The 18,798-nt window shown below is 36.2% G+C and overlaps 1 protein-coding gene across 1 annotated transcript in view; it reads left to right on the top strand.

Annotated features, from left to right (window-relative positions):
• The first annotated feature begins 704 nt into the window (after positions 1 to 704).
• Positions 705 to 18,798, top strand: part of TMEFF2 (transmembrane protein with EGF like and two follistatin like domains 2) — a 245,232-nt gene continuing 227,138 nt past the window's right edge. The window contains exons 1-4 of the mRNA XM_012436626.3: positions 705 to 1,286; positions 3,631 to 3,740; positions 11,286 to 11,415; positions 16,083 to 16,109. Of these exons, the coding sequence (XP_012292049.1) occupies positions 1,115 to 1,286; positions 3,631 to 3,740; positions 11,286 to 11,415; positions 16,083 to 16,109 (439 nt within the window). The 5' untranslated portion in view covers positions 705 to 1,114. The remainder of the gene's footprint in view (positions 1,287 to 3,630; positions 3,741 to 11,285; positions 11,416 to 16,082; positions 16,110 to 18,798) is intronic.

Below are 18,798 nucleotides of genomic sequence, written 5' to 3' on the forward strand. Positions count from 1 at the left end.
AGAAAGAAGGGGAGAGCCCCTGCGGATGGCTGAGCGAGCAGCCTTGGGGTTGCAGGCTCCTATGGGAGATGCTGCTGCTGCTTCCAGGCCGGTCAGAGCGGTTCTAACACCGTCGCCTCTCACCCTCTCCTCCCTGCAAATCCCTAGAGAAACGTCCCTGGCCTCTCCGCCGCGGCACTCCCAGCCTGCATCCCCCTACAGCCTAGGCGGCGCGCTCCCGCACGCTGGAGCTCCGGGCGCCGGCAGGACGCCCTCTCCCTGGCTGGCTCGCCCTCTCTGCCCTGCTGCTGCCGCTACTCTGACACCTCCGCCCCCACCATCTCCAGCTCGGGGAGACGCCACCCAGTCGCGCGGCCGGCGCTCGCAGCCCCGGGTCACGCGCGGAAGAGGGGCGCTAGTCCGGACGCCGCGCTCGGTAGGGGGCGTCCTGGAGCGGAGAGTGAGGCGAGTGGTATCTGAGCGTGCGGGTAGCCCACCCTGAAACCCGAGCTTCTCACTTGAGCCATCCCCGCCTAGCCGCACTCGGGCCAGCGCCTGGCGAGCGAGCCCATCTGTGGCTTCTGCGGCCGCCTCCTCCTTGCATCCTTGCACCTCCTCGCCGACCCCTCCCTCCCGGGACCTGCAGCCGCTCCACCAATCAGAGCCCGATTGCCTCTTCCCACGTGACCCCGGGCGGGCTGAGGACCTGCTGCTTCCCGAACGCCAGAGGGATGCGGGCGGCAGAGCGCGAGAGGCGGCTGCCGGGCTGCGGGGCGCCTTGACTTTCCCTCCACCCTGCCTTCTCGGGCTCCGCTGCTCTGCCCCTGGACTCCCGTCTGCTCCGGTCCCCGGGCTTCCCAGAGCTCCCTCCTTATGGAAGCAGCTTCCCGCGTCTCCGGCACAGCTTCTCAGCGGACGACCCTCTCGTTCCCGGGGCTGAGCCGGGTCCCTGGATGTTGCTGAAACTCTCGAGATCATGCGCGGGTTTGGCTGCTGCTTCCCCGCCGGGTGCCACTGCCACGGCCGCCGCCTCTGCTGCCGCCGTCCGCGGGATGCTCAGTAGCCCGCTGCCCGGCCCCCGCCATCCTGTGTTCCTCGGAAGCCGTTTGCTGCTGCAGAGTTGCGCGAACTAGTCATGGTGCTGTGGGAGTCCCCGCGGCAGTGCAGCAGCTGGACACTTTGCGAGGGCTTTTGCTGGCTGCTGCTGCTGCCCGTCATGCTACTCATCGTAGCCCGCCCGGTGAAGCTCGCTGCTTTCCCTACCTCCTTAAGTGACTGCCAAACGCCCACCGGCTGGAACTGCTCTGGTAAGTCCAGAACACCTGTCCCCGACCCCTTAACCCCGCAGAAGAACACGCTTATCCAGCACAGACCAGCCTGCCTTAGCGCGTCTCCTCAGTCCCTCACCTCCTACCGTCCTAGACCCCTAAGACCACCCACCTCTATCCAGAGAAATGCGGGGAACTGTTTCAGGCCGGGGGGTGGGGGGTGGTTCTGGGATGGGTATAAAGTACAGGTGTAGCAGGAAACCTTTGCAGGCTTGCGCTTACATTGGAACTGCGAGAATTTTGAGAAATATTAAACTGGATGGTTTTTTTGGTTCACTAAAAAGAGCACCAATCCTAACAGGAAACACTAAAACAGAAGCTTTATCATCATTAAAGAAAAAAGTCTGGCTAGGATGGGGAAGAAATAACTTTATAAGAAAGAATGAGCGAGAAAGCAATAAATCAAATGGTGACTGCAGGGGAATCGCTGATTCCTGGCAAAGGTGCCATGAGGGCGCACTGGTCTCCCATTCAAGACCAGGTCACACAGATTCTAAAGGAGCTGGGTTTCAAAAAAATCTATTTCTCTCTCTCTCGCTCGCTCGCTCGCTCTCTTTTTCTCCCTCTCCCATCCCTCTTCTCTCCTAGGCTGCAAAAGACATTGGTTTTACAGTCCAGATATGCCCTTCTCTTGCTTCCCTAAGCTTCAAGGTAGTAGAGGGGAGTTGAGAACAAGAACACTTTGCGGGTCTCCCAGGCCGGAATAGGCATGACCGAGACTGGTCAGGCTCCCTGTAGGCGAGCTGAGGGTGGTACTGACCTCAATGGGCGCTGACTCCTCCATTTCTGGACAAGCTTCCGTGGAGTGGGTCAGGAGCTTTTCTTGCTTGCTCGGGTTCCTTCAGATTCTGACGGCGAGAGCTTGGCAGGCTTCGCTCTGCTGAAGCTTCCTAATTAAATAGGGCCCGAGGATGGGAGTTGCTACACTCCTAGCTGGCATAGCATTTCGGTTTGACAGCCTGTAGTATACCGGGCGGAATTGTGGTGTGATTTCCTTGGCATTTTAAACTCCGTTAACATGCCTGGGTATTGTCCCTTAGGTGTGGTCTGTTCTAGTTTTAGCAAGTGTGTATGTAATTTTTCATCTTCTGTAAATATAATTCTGCTCTAGTTAAATCTGGTTCTGAATAAAGTGGCTTTCAAGGATGTATGTGAGCTGAAGTGTATGTAACTTTTGAGAGGAGGGAATGACCAACTGTAACTCATAGGTGAAAGCATGTATAGTTCCTAGTTATTACTGATGTAAATGCCGAAAGGAAAGTTATTATGCATTATTCTAATTTATCCTTTACAAAGACAAGTTGATATTTGCAACTCTGTTAGATTTGGGTCAATGGATTGTTCTGTTTTTGGCAATTTCTAAATTTGGCATTTTTATAAAACTCAGCATGTTTCTATAACTTCTTGATTCATGCATACATGTGTGTTGTTTTTGAAAGAATAAGTTTCACTTTGCTCGTGCATAATCACTTTTTAGATGCTTTATTATAGTAACAATTATGAGCCTGCAAAATCAATGTTTGGAAATGTTGATGGCTTTGTAGTCCAACACAGACTGGTTTGCTTCATCCTTACCTCTTGCATTGTTTTAGGAAATAACTAACTTAAATGTGAAGTTGAGATTTGCAATCAAGAAATTCAATATTAGCCAGATATGTTAAAGGGGACTGCATAAACTAAATAGAATATGCTGGTTTTGCAGATAGGTTGTCAAGAACTTGGCACCCCGCTCCCACCCCTGTTAACTTAGAGGTGATCAATCTTCATCTGAGCCAAACAGACCATCACAGAAAACACTGTGCCTGTTTATCTTTATTATTGGGGCTTTGTTTCCTCTTTGTCTGGATAAATTTCAAATAAGGGGTTGTTTCAGTCCTTAAAGCAAAAGAACAATTAAAGATGGGACAATGGTAAATGGGCATTCAGAGATCATCACTAGCTCTTTTCCAAAATGTGGAGTTGTGGTCATAAATATTGTCCACCTAATGAGCCAAAACCAAACAAACAAACAAACAAACAAAAAACAGGAAGCAAATGTTAAGCTTTCATTCACCACTCTCAGTATTAACCCAAGCTTTAAAAAATAGCGGTATCAGAAAAGGATATTAAAGGAGAATTGACTAGAAAAGAATTGTGGGAAATGGAAACGAGTATTGATCACTTAACTAGATTTTTAGGTTATCAGTAGACAGTGACCTTGCAGTACAGCTATAGTTGCTGGATTTAAAATTTAGGACAAGTATTGTAATGCTTCAAGATAGGGCTTTTTTATTAAAAATCTGTAATATTTTTTAATGACTGAAGTATTCTCTTTGAATTTGAGGTTATGATGACAGAGAAAATGATCTCTTTCTCTGTGACACCAACACCTGTAAATTTGATGGGGAATGTTTAAGAATTGGAGACACTGTGACTTGCGTCTGTCAGTTCAAGGTAAGAAGTCTTATATTTGCAGCTTCTAATTCATTAACGAGACTGCAAAGCAGGGATCTCCCTTTACAGCCTATCACTTGGAAATTTATAGCTGTGCAAGATAAGAGGGAAGCTGGCACCAAGCAAAAGTACTGGCAAGAGAGCCAACTGATGTCAAGAAGACATACACTTTTTGGAGAAATGTATATGCCAAAGTTATAAATGCCACTGGAGGTAGAAAGCTTCAGGTTGTGCTTTTAGGATGTCAAAGGAAGGTTACGTTTCTCTGACCCTTCCAGCCTGCACTTTAAAAGTGAATTGACTGGGGATAATAGTCAAAATAGGGCTAAGAAGTATAGACTTATGCTTTTGTTCTTTTTGATTGGGGCTATCATCTTTTTATTTTATTGCCATCTGTTTTAATGGTCTTGGCTTTCATTATCCTGGTAACCTGACTAGGTTTTTAAATTAACTCCTTATTAGTGTAACTTCAAAACTTTGTTCTAATTTGGAAATCATGGCATTTACTAATTAATATATGTCCACTTTTTCGTGGGTACCACATTCAATCAGAACTGAATCCCCCAGGAATCCAAAAGAGTATTTAGAGCCACAAGTCATTTAATGAACATGAGAAAGCTGTACTTTTTCTTGTGTTAATTTCTTTTAACTACAAAGAGAGAAAGCAATTGCACTACTGAATCATCAAAACTAGGTTACTAGTATCTATTAAAGATAGAATTCTTGATGTCATTAGTATAGTCATTAACTAACAAATGCTTTCCACCATGTAAAAATAAACCTTTTCCTCTCAAAATGTTCATGTAATCATGTAGAATTTCAAATAACATGGATGTTGTACAAATAGCCTATATTTGCCCTTGAGTGTTTCAAATTATTTTTTAAAATGCTTTTCAAATCTGACAGTAAGACTCAGCTAGGAAATATGCACATAAACAAAACTGTATGTAAGATAAGGAAAACTTTTCTAAGACTGTAAGAATAAAAAAAGGTACAGAACAAATAAAAACATTAAACTCAAATTTAGACCTAAATATCTGGTTTAATATGTAATATTTAGAATTATTGATGAAATTTATATATTTTAGATTGAATTCAACCTCCCACTAAGAGAGAGAAGATAATTCACATTTAAATAAAGTCTAAGTGGCTTTTAGAAATGCTAAAATCTTCTTAGACATTATTTTCTTCTTTCTAAGAAACATAGTAAGACAACTGATATTTGTAAAGTGCACCACCTCCTGGTGGGTAAGTACTGCTGTGACCACAGTTTCTTAGACCATACCATAATGTTAGAAACATATTCATGCATATTTCATATGCATATAACACCAACTTCTAAGGTCTCCAGCCACATAAAACAGTGCAATTATGTTCTTTCAATGAACTATGTGAGAGAGATACAGCATGGGAACTCCACAATTCATACTTTACCCAAATGTTAACTAAAGAAGAAAAAAACACAGTTGGATAAATCATTAGTTAAAGGCCCAGAGAATTTTGTGAGTTCTTCCTTCTTTCCCTTTGTGATTTCCATAAATTTGTCTTTTTTTATAACCATGGGTAGACATAAGAAATGAACTCATAAAAAGTATCAAATGAACCAGGAAAAACATTCCTGAAATGTAAAGCCATGGTTCTAAGATTTCACCAGGAAAAAAAAAAGGGGGTTGACAGAATTCTAAAGGGATGAATGCTACAAAATGGAAATATATAATTTTCTTATTAAAGGAATTGTTTTCATTTTATAGGTGCCACAGACGACTTTGGTAAAATTTTATCAACAAAAATATTTGTGTTTTTCATACATTGGTCAATCAGTTATGTTTAACATTAATTTAAATAATTGTTAAGTAGAATTGATGGGGGGCTGGCAATGAATGTAAGTTTGAGTAAGAAACTAAAATGGAAGTTTGCTTTTCGTAATCCTTGGGCATTTTAAATGCATTAGTGTATTACTACTGCTATTAGTTTGTGCTTTGCAACAGTTGTCAATCTGGCAAGAAAAAATAAACATCTCCCTAGTGGAAAATGTAGACTTTGCACAAACCAAGAATATAGAGTGGCTGAATTAAGTTGAAGATCAAAGAAAAGTATAAGTTCTATAAAGAATGATAAATAGGATATTGAGTCTCTTGATTCCATCTTTTCCTAATACATGAATTTGAGTTTTTTTGGTGTTTGTTATTTTAGTCCTAGTATCTGACAAAAAAGGGAGAGGTCTTGAAAATCTATTTTCCTATATATTATTCAAAACTTCTGTTTTTTTTCTCTGCTGCCTTTTCAGGTACAAGCACACATTTCTTTGTAATTTTTTTATATTTTTTTATTTTTTGAATGTTTGGAGACAAGAGTCTTGCTCTATCACCCAGAATGAAGTGCAGTCACACAATCTAGGCTCACTGCAACCTCCACCTCCTGGGTTCCAGCGATTCTTGTGCCTCAGCCTCCCAAGTAGCTTGGAATACAGGCACACTCCAGCATGCCTGGCTAATTTTTTTGTATTTTAGTAGAGATGTGGTTTCACCCTATTACCCAGGCTGTTCTCAAATCCTAAGATCAGGGGATCCACTGGCCTTGGCCTCCCAACGTGCTAGCATTACAGGCGTGAGCCACTGTGACCAGCCTGCAATCTGTAGTCTTTCTGGCTGAGAGATAAACTTCAAAGAGAAATGGGCATACATTTTCATATCTATAATGTTTTCAATTTGCATTATTATTGGAACACTAAGGTAAACATTATTAGCCTTCACCTCTCTTAGACAATTTTGAAATAAACTGATTTCTGTCCTTCAAACATATTACCTCATTTATTTCTCACAACTTGGTGAGATAATTATTTTCTCCTGCCGTTTTTAAAACTTTCATTTTAGGTTTGGGGGTACATGTGAAGGTGTGTTACATATGTAAACACGTGTCACAGGGGTTTGTTGTATATATTATTTCATCACCCAGGTATTAAGCCCATTATGAGGATGAAAATTTGGAAACAGTAGATGAATGGATAGATAGATAGATAGATAGATAGATAGATAGATAGATAGATAGAAGCAGCGAGTGAGGAAGGAAGGGAGGGAGGAAGGAAGGGAGGGAGGAAGGGAGGGAAGGAGGAAAAGAGAAAGGGAGATACATGTAGATATTTATAGATAGCCCTGGTCATGCAATAATCAGTGACCACTTTATAATTTAAAAATATGAGGAACCTTTATGTTTTTCAGGTATTACCTAATTCAAGTATTAAATATTTTCATTTAATAAGTCATGCTTTGATCTACAAATGTTCTAATTACTAAGGCTACATAATAGACTGCCCAGAACTTAGTGACTTAAGAGAACGAACATTTATTTTGTTCATGAATCTGCCATTTTGGGAGGGCTTAATTGAAACAGCTCACCTCTGCTCTCTCTGCCATAAGCTGATGGTGGTGGGAGGGAATTCAAGGGCTTGGTGCTATCCTAGTCTGAGGGTTCTCACTCGTACATCTGACTGTCAGCTGGAGACCTTGGTTCTTCTCCATGTTGATCTCTTTACGTGGGCAAGTTTTGTCTTCCTCATAGCATAGTGGCTGAGTGTCAAAGCAAGCAGAGAGAGAGAAAGAGCCTGGTGGAAGTTATATTCCTTGATGACCTAGTCTGGGAAGCCACACAGAGTCATTTCCACCATAGTTACAGGCCTGTCAACTCTTGAAATCATATTTTTTTTTTACATTTTAGGAAATATAAATCAAATCGCAGAGAAGTAAAAATTACTTATGGAGTGGCCAAAGTATTGGAACATATGCAGACTTCTTAAATCTTTTTTCTTTTTTGGAAGAAAAATATGCCATATCCCAAGCCATTCTTCTTAAGCCTTTGACAACTGGGAATATAACAGAATTGACTTAACATCTGTTGAGCACCTTCTACATGCCAGACTCTGTGGAAGGTGCTGGCAGTATATAAAACATAAGTCATCCATAAGCTTCTAGATGCTGAAATCTCAGCTCAAAAAACCTGTATTAACCAAACAAGCAATAAATCCTATGAAAATTTTCTCACATTTTTATTAATTTGTAGCAAAAATGAATTTTATGCATTCTAGTGTATCAAGTTATTGAATCCACTAGTGTGATGGGTAGCCAATTTTGGAACAAAATTCTTCTATTGAAAAACACTTATTTGGAAAATAAACATAAGATTTTTAAAACAGAGAAAAGAGAATCACTTTTTCCCCTGAGAGGAAGTTTGTACAACACATACATTTATGGACATAACCATCTGGGCTTGAGTCTTGTTTTTCCTCTTACCAGCCAACTATATGGCCTTTAGCAAGTCACTTAACATCTGAGTCTCTCCCTTCATCTGAAACTGAGCAGTATCGTGATGACTACTTAAAACTGTTTCCAATAATTTGGCATATTTTAATGCAGTAGTTAGCCTATTTCATGCCTAGGCTTAGCCTGTTTTCCTTGTTTTTCTAACTCTAGAAATGCCATGGTTTGATGTTGGAGTTAGATGATAACTCTGCTAGTTAAAATACATATCATACAAAGCAAATAATTTACATTTCTTTTTATAAGTGAATATTACAAGGTATTTCTTGTTTTAAAAACATGACTTTGTTAATTTCCCAAATGTTCCAGGTAAGCATTTCAAATGGGAAAACTAGGCTATAAACCTGTTAAATATTTAATTGTTAACTAATATACAAAAGGTCCTGCACCAAGGCAGTGAAAGAAACAGGAGAACCTAGAACTAGACTTCCACTCATGAGCTTTCATGATTTAGAGCATGCTTCCTCCTTGTGTTCTTCATATTAATGAGTGCAAGTCTTTGTACTAAGGGCCAAAAACATCATGCCAGTAATCTACAGTTAAGCTCTTTTCAGCTCTATAGAAATCTCCCTTTTGGCTTGTGCATGGAACTTGGCAGCTCTGTTTTTAGAACTGTTCGAATTTGGCTTACTGCATCCCTCAGAAGCGGCATATGAGCACTTTATCAGTTTATTCCCTATTTTAAGATCCATATCAGCATTGTGTACTCGCACTTGACAGAGATAATAAATACTTCGCACTCCCCACTCCCAGTCCACTGACTCTATATTTGAGTAATCTGAGAAGAATAAATAAATAAAATTTAAGGATTGGAGAGAAGAAAATGTGAACCCAGATAATCTACACACAAAGTATTATAACCAGGGTTGGAGATGGAGATTGAAAGGTAACCCGGGGCAGGAATGCCAGGACTCAAGAATGAGATGTTGATTTGTCCATCTAGCCATAAACACGTTATGACTCTCTTCTGACTACTGAAAGGATAGTCTATTGATCATAATGTCACGAGCTGTTTTCTTCTTTCTGGTGTCTCCTCCATGTACTCAGACACCATTGTGGTGTTCACGGATCAACATACTCCTACCTACATTCTCCTGTCCCAGGTTCTGATCATAGCACATTTATTACCAAGCACCTATCTCTGCACTTGCCTTCTGGGCCACAGTTCTGGCATGAGCACAAGCCCCATTTATTTGTTGTCTCTTCAGTACTGCTCATTGGAAAATTCAAATCTTCACAGGCATTTTGCTATTGCCTTCTTTCTTGGATAGTAGTGGAGATACTCAGGACTATGCTAAGTCTGTTTTCAGATGTAAATTAAAACAAATTTTTGGAAAGCTCCTGGAAAACATCCCTTGCACAGGTATCACCTAATCAGAAGTCAATTGCCGACTGAGTTACACATTAGCAAAAGATTGGTGAAAAGCTCTAATCAAATCAGGTTTTCAAATATAATCACATACATAGACTGAGTCTAGGAGACAATAATGTAACTCTGGAAAATAATTACTATGTAGAGGATTTGCAGAATGTCTAGATTACATATTGTAGAAGTTAAGATAAAGAATATTTTTTAAATATCTGCTAAAACATCCTATTAGTAATTATGGTCATCATAATATGACTGTCATACAATTTGGATTTACTGTTTGGAGAAAAGTAGATCACAATTACCAAAACATTATATTTAAGTTGTTAATATTATATAAAAAAGTAAAACTCATAAAATCAGACTTTCATTTCAAAGAACATTGACATTTAAATTTGTTATGATAATTAAGCTATTATTATTATGAAGGTAAAGAGCAAGAATTAAATAATTGATTGGGAATAAGGAAGTTTAGGTATTGTAAGAAAATCGAGCAAAATATTAAATTTCAGGTTTTAATCAATCAGATTATCAACATGTTGAGAGATGTCTTCTTTCTCATAAATTGTTAAGTTAAAAAAAAGTGCTATAACATAAAAAAAGTATATAGCACCTTAATCATTATAAAAAACAAAAAAAAAATTATTAATTGTTAAGTTAAAGTTTACTTATGATAGGGTTTTAGATTTGTTATCATATATATTTAAACTTTCCTACCCATCTCACTATATTATTGGTTTATTTTGTGTGTAGTCTGAACTCACAGCACATCAAAAGTTTACATATTTTGATTAAAAGTAAAACATAAAGAAAAGTTTTTACATGCATCTGTAAGTATGATTTTCCTTACTTAGTTTCTGGCGTAAGTGAGCATTTACAGATAATAATCTTGATCATTATATTTTTTATAATTAAACAATGAAGCACATCAGTAGTAGTAATCATGAGATAATCACATCCCTGGTGTAATTAGCAGGCATAGGACAAAGCCAAGTATCATTAATGCCTTAGAGTATGATTATGTTATGATGACTGTACCCTGTAGGCTGCCTTAATTTTCACTGTAAAATGTGTACTTTTAAAATAATGAGATTCTTTTAAAAATGAACTTTTTGCTTTATGAAATATTTATTAATAGACATACTTTGGAATAATCAGTAAAATTTATGGTTCAGTAGTTATTGAAATTTTTCTGTGTTCCATAGTTTTGTTTCTCTCTAGACCATATCCGTGTCAATATACAATAGTCTAAAGAGGTATAAAAATGAATAAGTAAATCAGTATCTTATCTGAATATTTGAAAATTTACCGACTAAAATTCAATAAAAATTTAATTAAAAACAACAACTAAGAGTTAACTAATTTTTTTGGCATTTCCACTATATAATTATGCTCCAAACACAGATAGACATTACCTGTTTGGGAATAGCTTGAAATAAAAATGTATTTTAACTTTTTTCCATCAAGTCATATGGGCCACATACTAAAGATAATATTAAGTGGTATTAGTATATTTGTTGCTATATCTTTGTTGTGCTATGTGTCCAGTCACTTTGTTGGAATTGCCTGATCAATTTTGATGCTTATTTTTGCCCTATCTAAATCAAATGACTGGTTGACTAACTTGAAATTGGCTTTGTGCATCTTTCAATGATGCCCTTATAAAGACTTATAGGATGCAATTAGGATCATTGAGAATGAAAACAAGTGGTTTCTTCTGTAAATGATTATTTCAGGTCAATTTCAACAACTACTGAACTATAAATAAAAACTTTACTGACGATTCTAAAGTATGTCCATTTTTGTGTCAGAGGGGTGCAGTCTCCAGTACTAACTGTAGGCTTATATCTGTGTGTTTCCCAGTGCAACAATGACTATGTGCCTGTGTGTGGCTCCAACGGGGAGAGCTACCAGAATGAGTGTTACCTGCGACAGGCTGCGTGCAAACAGCAAAGTGAGATACTTGTGGTGTCAGAAGGATCGTGTGCCACAGGTATGTGTGTGATCCTCCTTGAAACCTTGTGCATGGATTCTAAATCCAAAAACCATGTCTTTCATTTCTTGTTATGTTATCTCCCAATAAATAATTCAGGTTATATATTGACTAGACAAGCCTGTTTTCTTTTGTTCAAATCATTTATTATTCTTATTTACATTTCAAATCACTTTTGGAAGAAAGAGTATACCTACCATAAGGACATTGGTAGATTTTAGTACATATGTTATTAAATGAAGTACAGGCAGTTGAATAAAAGTCACATATAATTAGAAACTTACATTGACCGCCAACATGCCAAATATGGAGAAACCTGACTATGTATGGATGAAGTTTTATTGTTTATTTGTTTATTTTGAATGATTTCGTTATCTGCTGGAAGGCAATTTTGCAGGTTTGGGCTCTGAAGTTGACATCTAATCTTAGCCCCTCTACAAAATGGTCATCTTATTATTTAGTGGATTATATTGATGAATGTATTGGTAATGAACATAATTTCTAATGACATTCGTCATTTCTGGTGCAATTAACCTGGGATTCTACAAAGGTTTTAGTTATAGTGTACCAACAATGCTATAAAGGAAGTAAGAAGAAAGAGTGACTTCATATGCCCCATAGCTTTTCAAGTTTTCCTTATGTGTACAGTGGCTGTTAGAGCTTAACGGCATTTGAGGCAAGAAACAAACAGCAGAGATAAAACCCAGCTTGAAAAAAGAGTGCTTTAAAATGGGGCTGAGTTTTCAAGTTAAGCTTGATACTGAAATCATATATATTATAGAAACTTTAAGATGCCATGATAGTTGTTCTTAATGGCAAATAAGTATCTTTCTGGAAAGCCAAAATAGCTGAGAATTTGGATTATATAAGCATATTCAGGAATAATAATAATGACATCAAATATAAACTTTCACTAAAAATAGAAGCAGAGAATAATGTCATGAAAAGTCTATTTTATTCAAAAGTCACTCTTAGCAGGTATTTCTAATCAAGTGTATGATGTTAAAAGTTACGTGCTAAGTGGCTGGGGCAGGGAGGGAAATGAGCAAAGAGAAAAGCCTCATATTCTTTAAAAGATTATCTCAAGCATTTTGATTGTTAGTAGTTGATAATATCTAAGTTATACTGGTAACTACCCAAGTTTCTGAGAATTAACAGAAGAAAGAGAATAGTATCATTTCTCATGGCCAATGATGCTTTGTTTTGGTTTGGTTTGTACGTAGTCTTTTCTCCTAAAGGATTATTTGCTCAGATGTGAATGTTGTTCATGAAAGGGTGGTCATGAGGCAAGCTGGGCTGGTACTCCATGTACTTATTTGCTAAAGCAAACAGGTTATTGCTGCTTGGTATGTGAGTGACAAGTCATGAATAAAAGGTACAGCAACATATGAGAGTCAATTGGCAGCCTTCCCTAATAGGGAAGGAGGACCAGCATGCTGCTCTCATAGTAAGGGTGGGGGATATAGAAAGTTTGATAAGGAGCAAACTACAAGGAATCAATCAACCAGACCTGAGAAATGAATAGAATAGCAAATAGAATACAAAAAAAATAGAATCCCAGGAACCAGGAAGGATGAAGGCAAATATCATAGAGTATCGAAGAAAGAATTTGCTTTTTCAAGATCATGGAGGATATCTGTTTTTCTCTAACAACAGCCACGTGAGAATTAGCAGGCAATGATAATAAAAAAGACCGGAAGTTATGGTTATGGCTGATGATGTTTGTTTGGTAGCAAAATCTCTCTTTCTTACTTGCCAACCTCCAAGTTCTTGTCAGCACATAGAATCACATTTTTCTGATTCATTCAAGTCTTTCCATTCTAGTCCCTGATGTGCTGGTTCTACTATGAAAATAAATACTTAGCCAAGTAGAAAATTTAATCACAATCGAGTAATCCATCTTTAGCTCATTCATATACTTAGATTTCTACAGGATTTAATTAGCAAGCCAATCTTGCTGAATGCATCTTCCATGGACTTGTAAATCTAAAATGTTTTTGATCTGAATAATGACAGAGAGAACAAAGTAATTTTGATTAACCAGGTCTGACTGTAAATAAATTGGGGTTCTGACTTTTGATCTAAAAGGGATTCTTATTCTTTTCTTTGTAGATTTCCCATTTATTTTTAATGCTGTTTGACACTGAATAAAAGTGGCAACTTGTAAGCTCTAGGAATAATAGGCAGTAGAAGATATAATTTTATATTTATTATATTTCATTGAACTTACGATTTTTTTTTTTTTTTTGTCCAGAGAATAGATTCTTATTCGGAAATCTGTTCAATGGCCTTGTTGTCAATTTAACTTTTTGCCTTGTAAGAAATGCATTAACTAGGAGCTCAGATTTAGGTCTAACAGCATGACTTCTTAGGTGTTTCTGTCTCACTAATAAGACTTTAGTAGGCCACTTTTCATCAGTTTGCCAAGATGACTTATCTTATAATAGAGAAAACATTAAAGCTTCCCATAACAATTTCATAATGATACCATGGACTTAAGTGATCATTTTTCTAATAGATTCCTTCTTTTTTTCCCTGGCTGTTTCATTTGTGTCAAATCAAATATTGTCTTAAGGACCATACCTCTCGAAGTTTTAGAAATGCATGTGGGAAATACAAGCTAAAATACTACTGGCATTTTTTTTCTGATTTCCCCAATCATATGTATTTATTAGAATACCTGTAGATGAATAGGCAAGATGGTTACTCTACATTTTAATTATTATGTTCCAGACAGTGCTTAAGTGTTTAAAATACGCTATTGGGCAGTAAGCCTCAAAATACCCAATCGGATAGATATTTCTATACCCATTGAATAGAGGAGGAATATGCTTAGGAAGGATGAATAACATTTCTATATCATGCAATGAGTGAGGTTTGGAGCTTGGAACTCATAAGCCTTTATGCATTTCCCATTATGCTCATGTAAGTGTAGAATGATGAACAACACTTTTTCTTGACTTAAAGAAGTTTATAGAAGGAAATTTAAAATAAATTGTACACATTTAACTAAAATATATTTAGAATGTGTTATCACTATGATACTACAACTTGTTATTTAGCCTTGAATGAGTATAAGTAATACTGAATTAAGCTTTCAAATTAATGCAAATACAATCAATTAAAATTTTTGTCTGTGAAAGTATACAAAACGGAAGCTTGACAAACATTAAGCACTCAAGCACTGTTCTGTCCAAAAGAGATTATGTTGTGACTTATGACAGGCAGTTCAGTTGGTAGGAATATTCTGTTATCTATATGAATTCATCAGCCTTTCTTGATCTGTTATCATTAAACAGTCAAATGGTATGATTAAAATCCTTGTTTGATTCTACATTTACTAAGAATAATTTTTATCATAAATTGTTTTACCAATTAATTTGCCTTTAAGGAAAAGATATGCTGGTCCAAAGACATATGTCATTAGTAGTTAATTGAATACTTGACATTTTAATATAATAATGTTAGACCCTATGAATTTAGTTAATGTGATTCTCCAAGACTGACAATTCAAACTACTGCTCCTTCATGGTAGTTCCAAAGCCAATACATGGTAAGAAGAAGGGCTACAGGGAAGGTCTTCCTTCTTCCATATGTGTCAGCCTCTTGTGGATTTTCATACCCCATGCCTCTTTCTATGTGGTTTTTCTCAATAAAGTATCATGAAAGCAAACAAGTAAAAGTCATGTTTTATTTTCATTGGACTAAAACCATACGTTCTTAAGAGTGGCACTTGGTATAAGCCTGGAACCCTGGTTGAGATTTCATTGTGGGATAAGGGCACACCAGACAGAGAATACCAATATTAATCTTATTTCCCTGTAATTAACATTAGAATACATAACCAAATGTATTTTGAATGAACAAAAATGGAAAGGCAGAGGGAAGATTATGTCTACACTTAAGAAATAGAATCAGATGGAACCTCAGTTGTCTTGACTTCAACTTGAAATTTTGGGTGTTTCTGGGAACTATGCTCCCAGAAATAGACAGCTTTGATCAACTGTAATTAATGGGAGGAAGGGGAGAGAAGAAGTGGTGAAAGAAAAATCCAGAAGAGGAAGTATGATTTTTTCTGCAAGCATCATTTAGTTGAATATCTGACTTTAAGCACAAAGTCAAAAATTAAATTCTCTTCTACTGACTTCAAAAACAAAGGGTGATTTGTCACAGAATCATTCACGATTGTGGTATTTGTAAAACATATCAACACCTACATAAAATATATTTCTCTTTAAACTGCTTTTCTCTGTTCGTATGCAATTTGCAAGAATATAAGCCTTAATTATGATTTCATTTGCCACATGCATTAGACTATTTAATTTCTGAAACTTACGGATTGTTACCAGCATCTCATTTTTAATATTTTATTAAATCCAGCCTGCCAAGATTAGGAATTTTTCATAGCTGAGATTAGGATATTTTCCCAACTGGGTAATAATGTTTTCATAAAGCTTTGGAACAAAAATGATGGATAATTTATTTTAGAAGTTACATTAATAGAAATTAAATGAAATCGATGTGAAGATACATTTTTGGATTAAATATTAGTGTTTTTCTCAAACAATATTATTGCAGTATTAAACTAAGAAAGTAAAATTGAACTTAAGAAGTCATAAATATTTTTGAATGTGTTTTACTAGTGAATATAATTTTCCCCCCTACAGATGCGGGATCAGGATCTGGAGATGGAGGTAGGAGTTGCCTTTTTTACAAATTTGAACATTTACCGGTGGTTATTATTATGTGTGTTTACTTATATGTGTTCCATTTCAGATATTTAAGACAAAATCGTATTTTGCATTTTAGGAAAGATGAAAACATAAAAAATTGTCTGCATATTAAGTACATGTATAAACCATGCAAATTATTTGGCGTACTTATAAATCATACTCTATCTCCATTTAATCTACTTTGTTCATTTATTTGTTTGTTTGTAAGTAATCTTTGAGATGGATAGGGGTAATGTCAAAACTTCCAAAGACAAGTATTTATGCATATTTGGCAGGGCAGAAAGAATTCATGAGAAAATCATCTAAATATTCGCATTTTTAAATATATGACACTGCTCTCAATTACTAGGTACTAACAACACATATATAAACTACCATGCAGACAAGGTTTTAATTATCAGATTTATAATTTGGAACTGAAGGAACTTTAGGTCATAAAAGTGAAAAAGATGAAATTAAGTCCAATGAAAGTAAAATATTATCTTTGCTTCCTTGACTAAATCTATAGTCATTTTTAATAAAGTATGATATATGTTCCCATTATTTAGTTTTGTTTAGAGAAGTATATAAGAAAGAGTGAGAGAGAGAGAGAGAAACTTTAAAAGTTTCATCTAATGTACTTACTACAAAATAAAGATTTTACTTATAGATTGCAACTAAATTGTAAATGTTCCAAATAGTTTTCCAGATGAAATTCAAACAAAATTCAACTTCTATACACAAAAAGCAAAACAAAACACAACCTACATATAATTTCTAGATTAATAAAAACAAAACAAATAAAAGCATTTTCTCAAGACCTTGCTTTAGTTTTGTAAAATAATTAAATAGGCTATTCCAAGTTGATTGTAGTTTTTAAATACAGAATTTGATAAAAGATAAGTATAAGAAGGCCTTGGGTTCAGGGAGGTGGATATTTAATGCACACTTTATCTAGTTCAAGAAATACTTGAAAGATTTATCAAGTTTCCTTATGTAATGAAGGGCTTAACTAGTTCAAATAAGCAATACCCACAGAACATAATTAGAGCAGCATATTGGAACATAATTTTTTTTCATAAAGACTAAAACGGAACAGCAGCAGATTGAAGCACACTTTTTTTTCATAAAGACTAAAACTGAACAGCAGTCAAGACTCAGGCATAGAATATGTTTCAATGTCACATGATGTTGACAGTCCTTTGATGTCTGGACAGTCTTTCTCTATTTCTAATAAAGGTTTCTTTAGCTGATTAATATAGTATTCCCAAGAAAACTTCCCTAGAGGTTTTGAAAACAAGAGCTTAGATGAACATATTAAATCTTAAAGAAAAAGAAAAGACAGGAAAAAAGAGGCAGTTCCTTTAGCAGATGTTTTACCATTAGAATATTATTAATTAGAAATCAATTAATTTTTTTAAATGTTGCTTTTGTGAGAAATAGTTTCTATGCAAAATTCTGTATATTTTCCAGCTGTTTAGTTTTATATGTAGACTACCTAATTTTGCAAATTTTGTGCTGAGATTGAACTGTTCCACTGTTCACCCAACCAATCTTGTTAATTGTCTAGCATCTTTAAAGACAAAATAAAACATACCAGTTCACAGAACACCGAATGTCTTCATTTCACTTTCTGTTAGAGCATCACCATATACTTTTTCCTACTTAACTATCTTATCATAATATACATCTGTCTTTATTTTTTTTACAATAAGATGTGTTTTGTTTCACATACTAGTTTCTAGTTTTCATTCATTGCTATTAGCACATGCAAATGAAAGTGAAGTCAAACTCACTCTTCCTTGCTGCATTTTAGTTCATTATCTTGTGATCTGAATAAGAAATATTTTCAGGAAATTATTTTAATCTCATGAATATGACACTTATAACTTATTTTATACCATATGAGTGAAACATCCCTTGGAAACCACTTTCTTTGTTTGTCTTTTTCTTTTCTTAATCACTCTTCCTTTCAATTATAGGTGCTTTATACTAACTTGGAGAAAACAAAATCATCTTCAAATATTTGCTTTTAAAAAAAGCATATAACACATTTAATTCTGAGCTTATTCTTTTAAATAACTGCCATTCTGAAACTTTGGTGATGAATATTTGCTCCTAATTGCACACAATTTTTAAAATTAGAGACTGATCAGATTTTTCTCAAGAGAATTGCTTGTTTTTCTAGTTTACGTGTTACTTTGCTCTGTAATACTATTAGTTTTTATTTTCTTTAAATTCTTTATTATAGGATACCAAAAACACTTAGAAGCTAAAACCTAAAAACCTAATTTAGAGTGGTATGCACAAATTCAACTCACATATCCCTTGGGTTATAATCATAAGATATATTTAACTTGCTGTCTCTCCTTTACAGACGAGAGACTTTCCCCTGTATTTCTGTAGAGTTTGTATTACCAAGACATTGAGAGGCCAGAATCAGCTTGATTTATTTTTGAATAAAGCAAAAGTGATTGAATAACTTGTGATCATTTGGCTAATCCAACAATTGTAACTAGTGATTGTTCTAACTAATCTCCATGTAACATATTCACAGTAATGCGTATTTAATTAATAATTGGGTTTACTTGGCAAGCACTTTTGATGGTTAATAGTTATTTTCTAATTTCTTATTTTAACAAAAGTTAATATAATTCCAAAGTGGAGTGCA

This window comes from Aotus nancymaae, unplaced genomic scaffold (genome assembly GCF_030222135.1).
Source record: "Aotus nancymaae isolate 86718 unplaced genomic scaffold, 86718_ANA_hifiasm-v0.15.2.pri h1tg000008l, whole genome shotgun sequence".
In the NCBI taxonomy this organism is placed as follows: Eukaryota; Metazoa; Chordata; class Mammalia; order Primates; family Aotidae; genus Aotus; species Aotus nancymaae.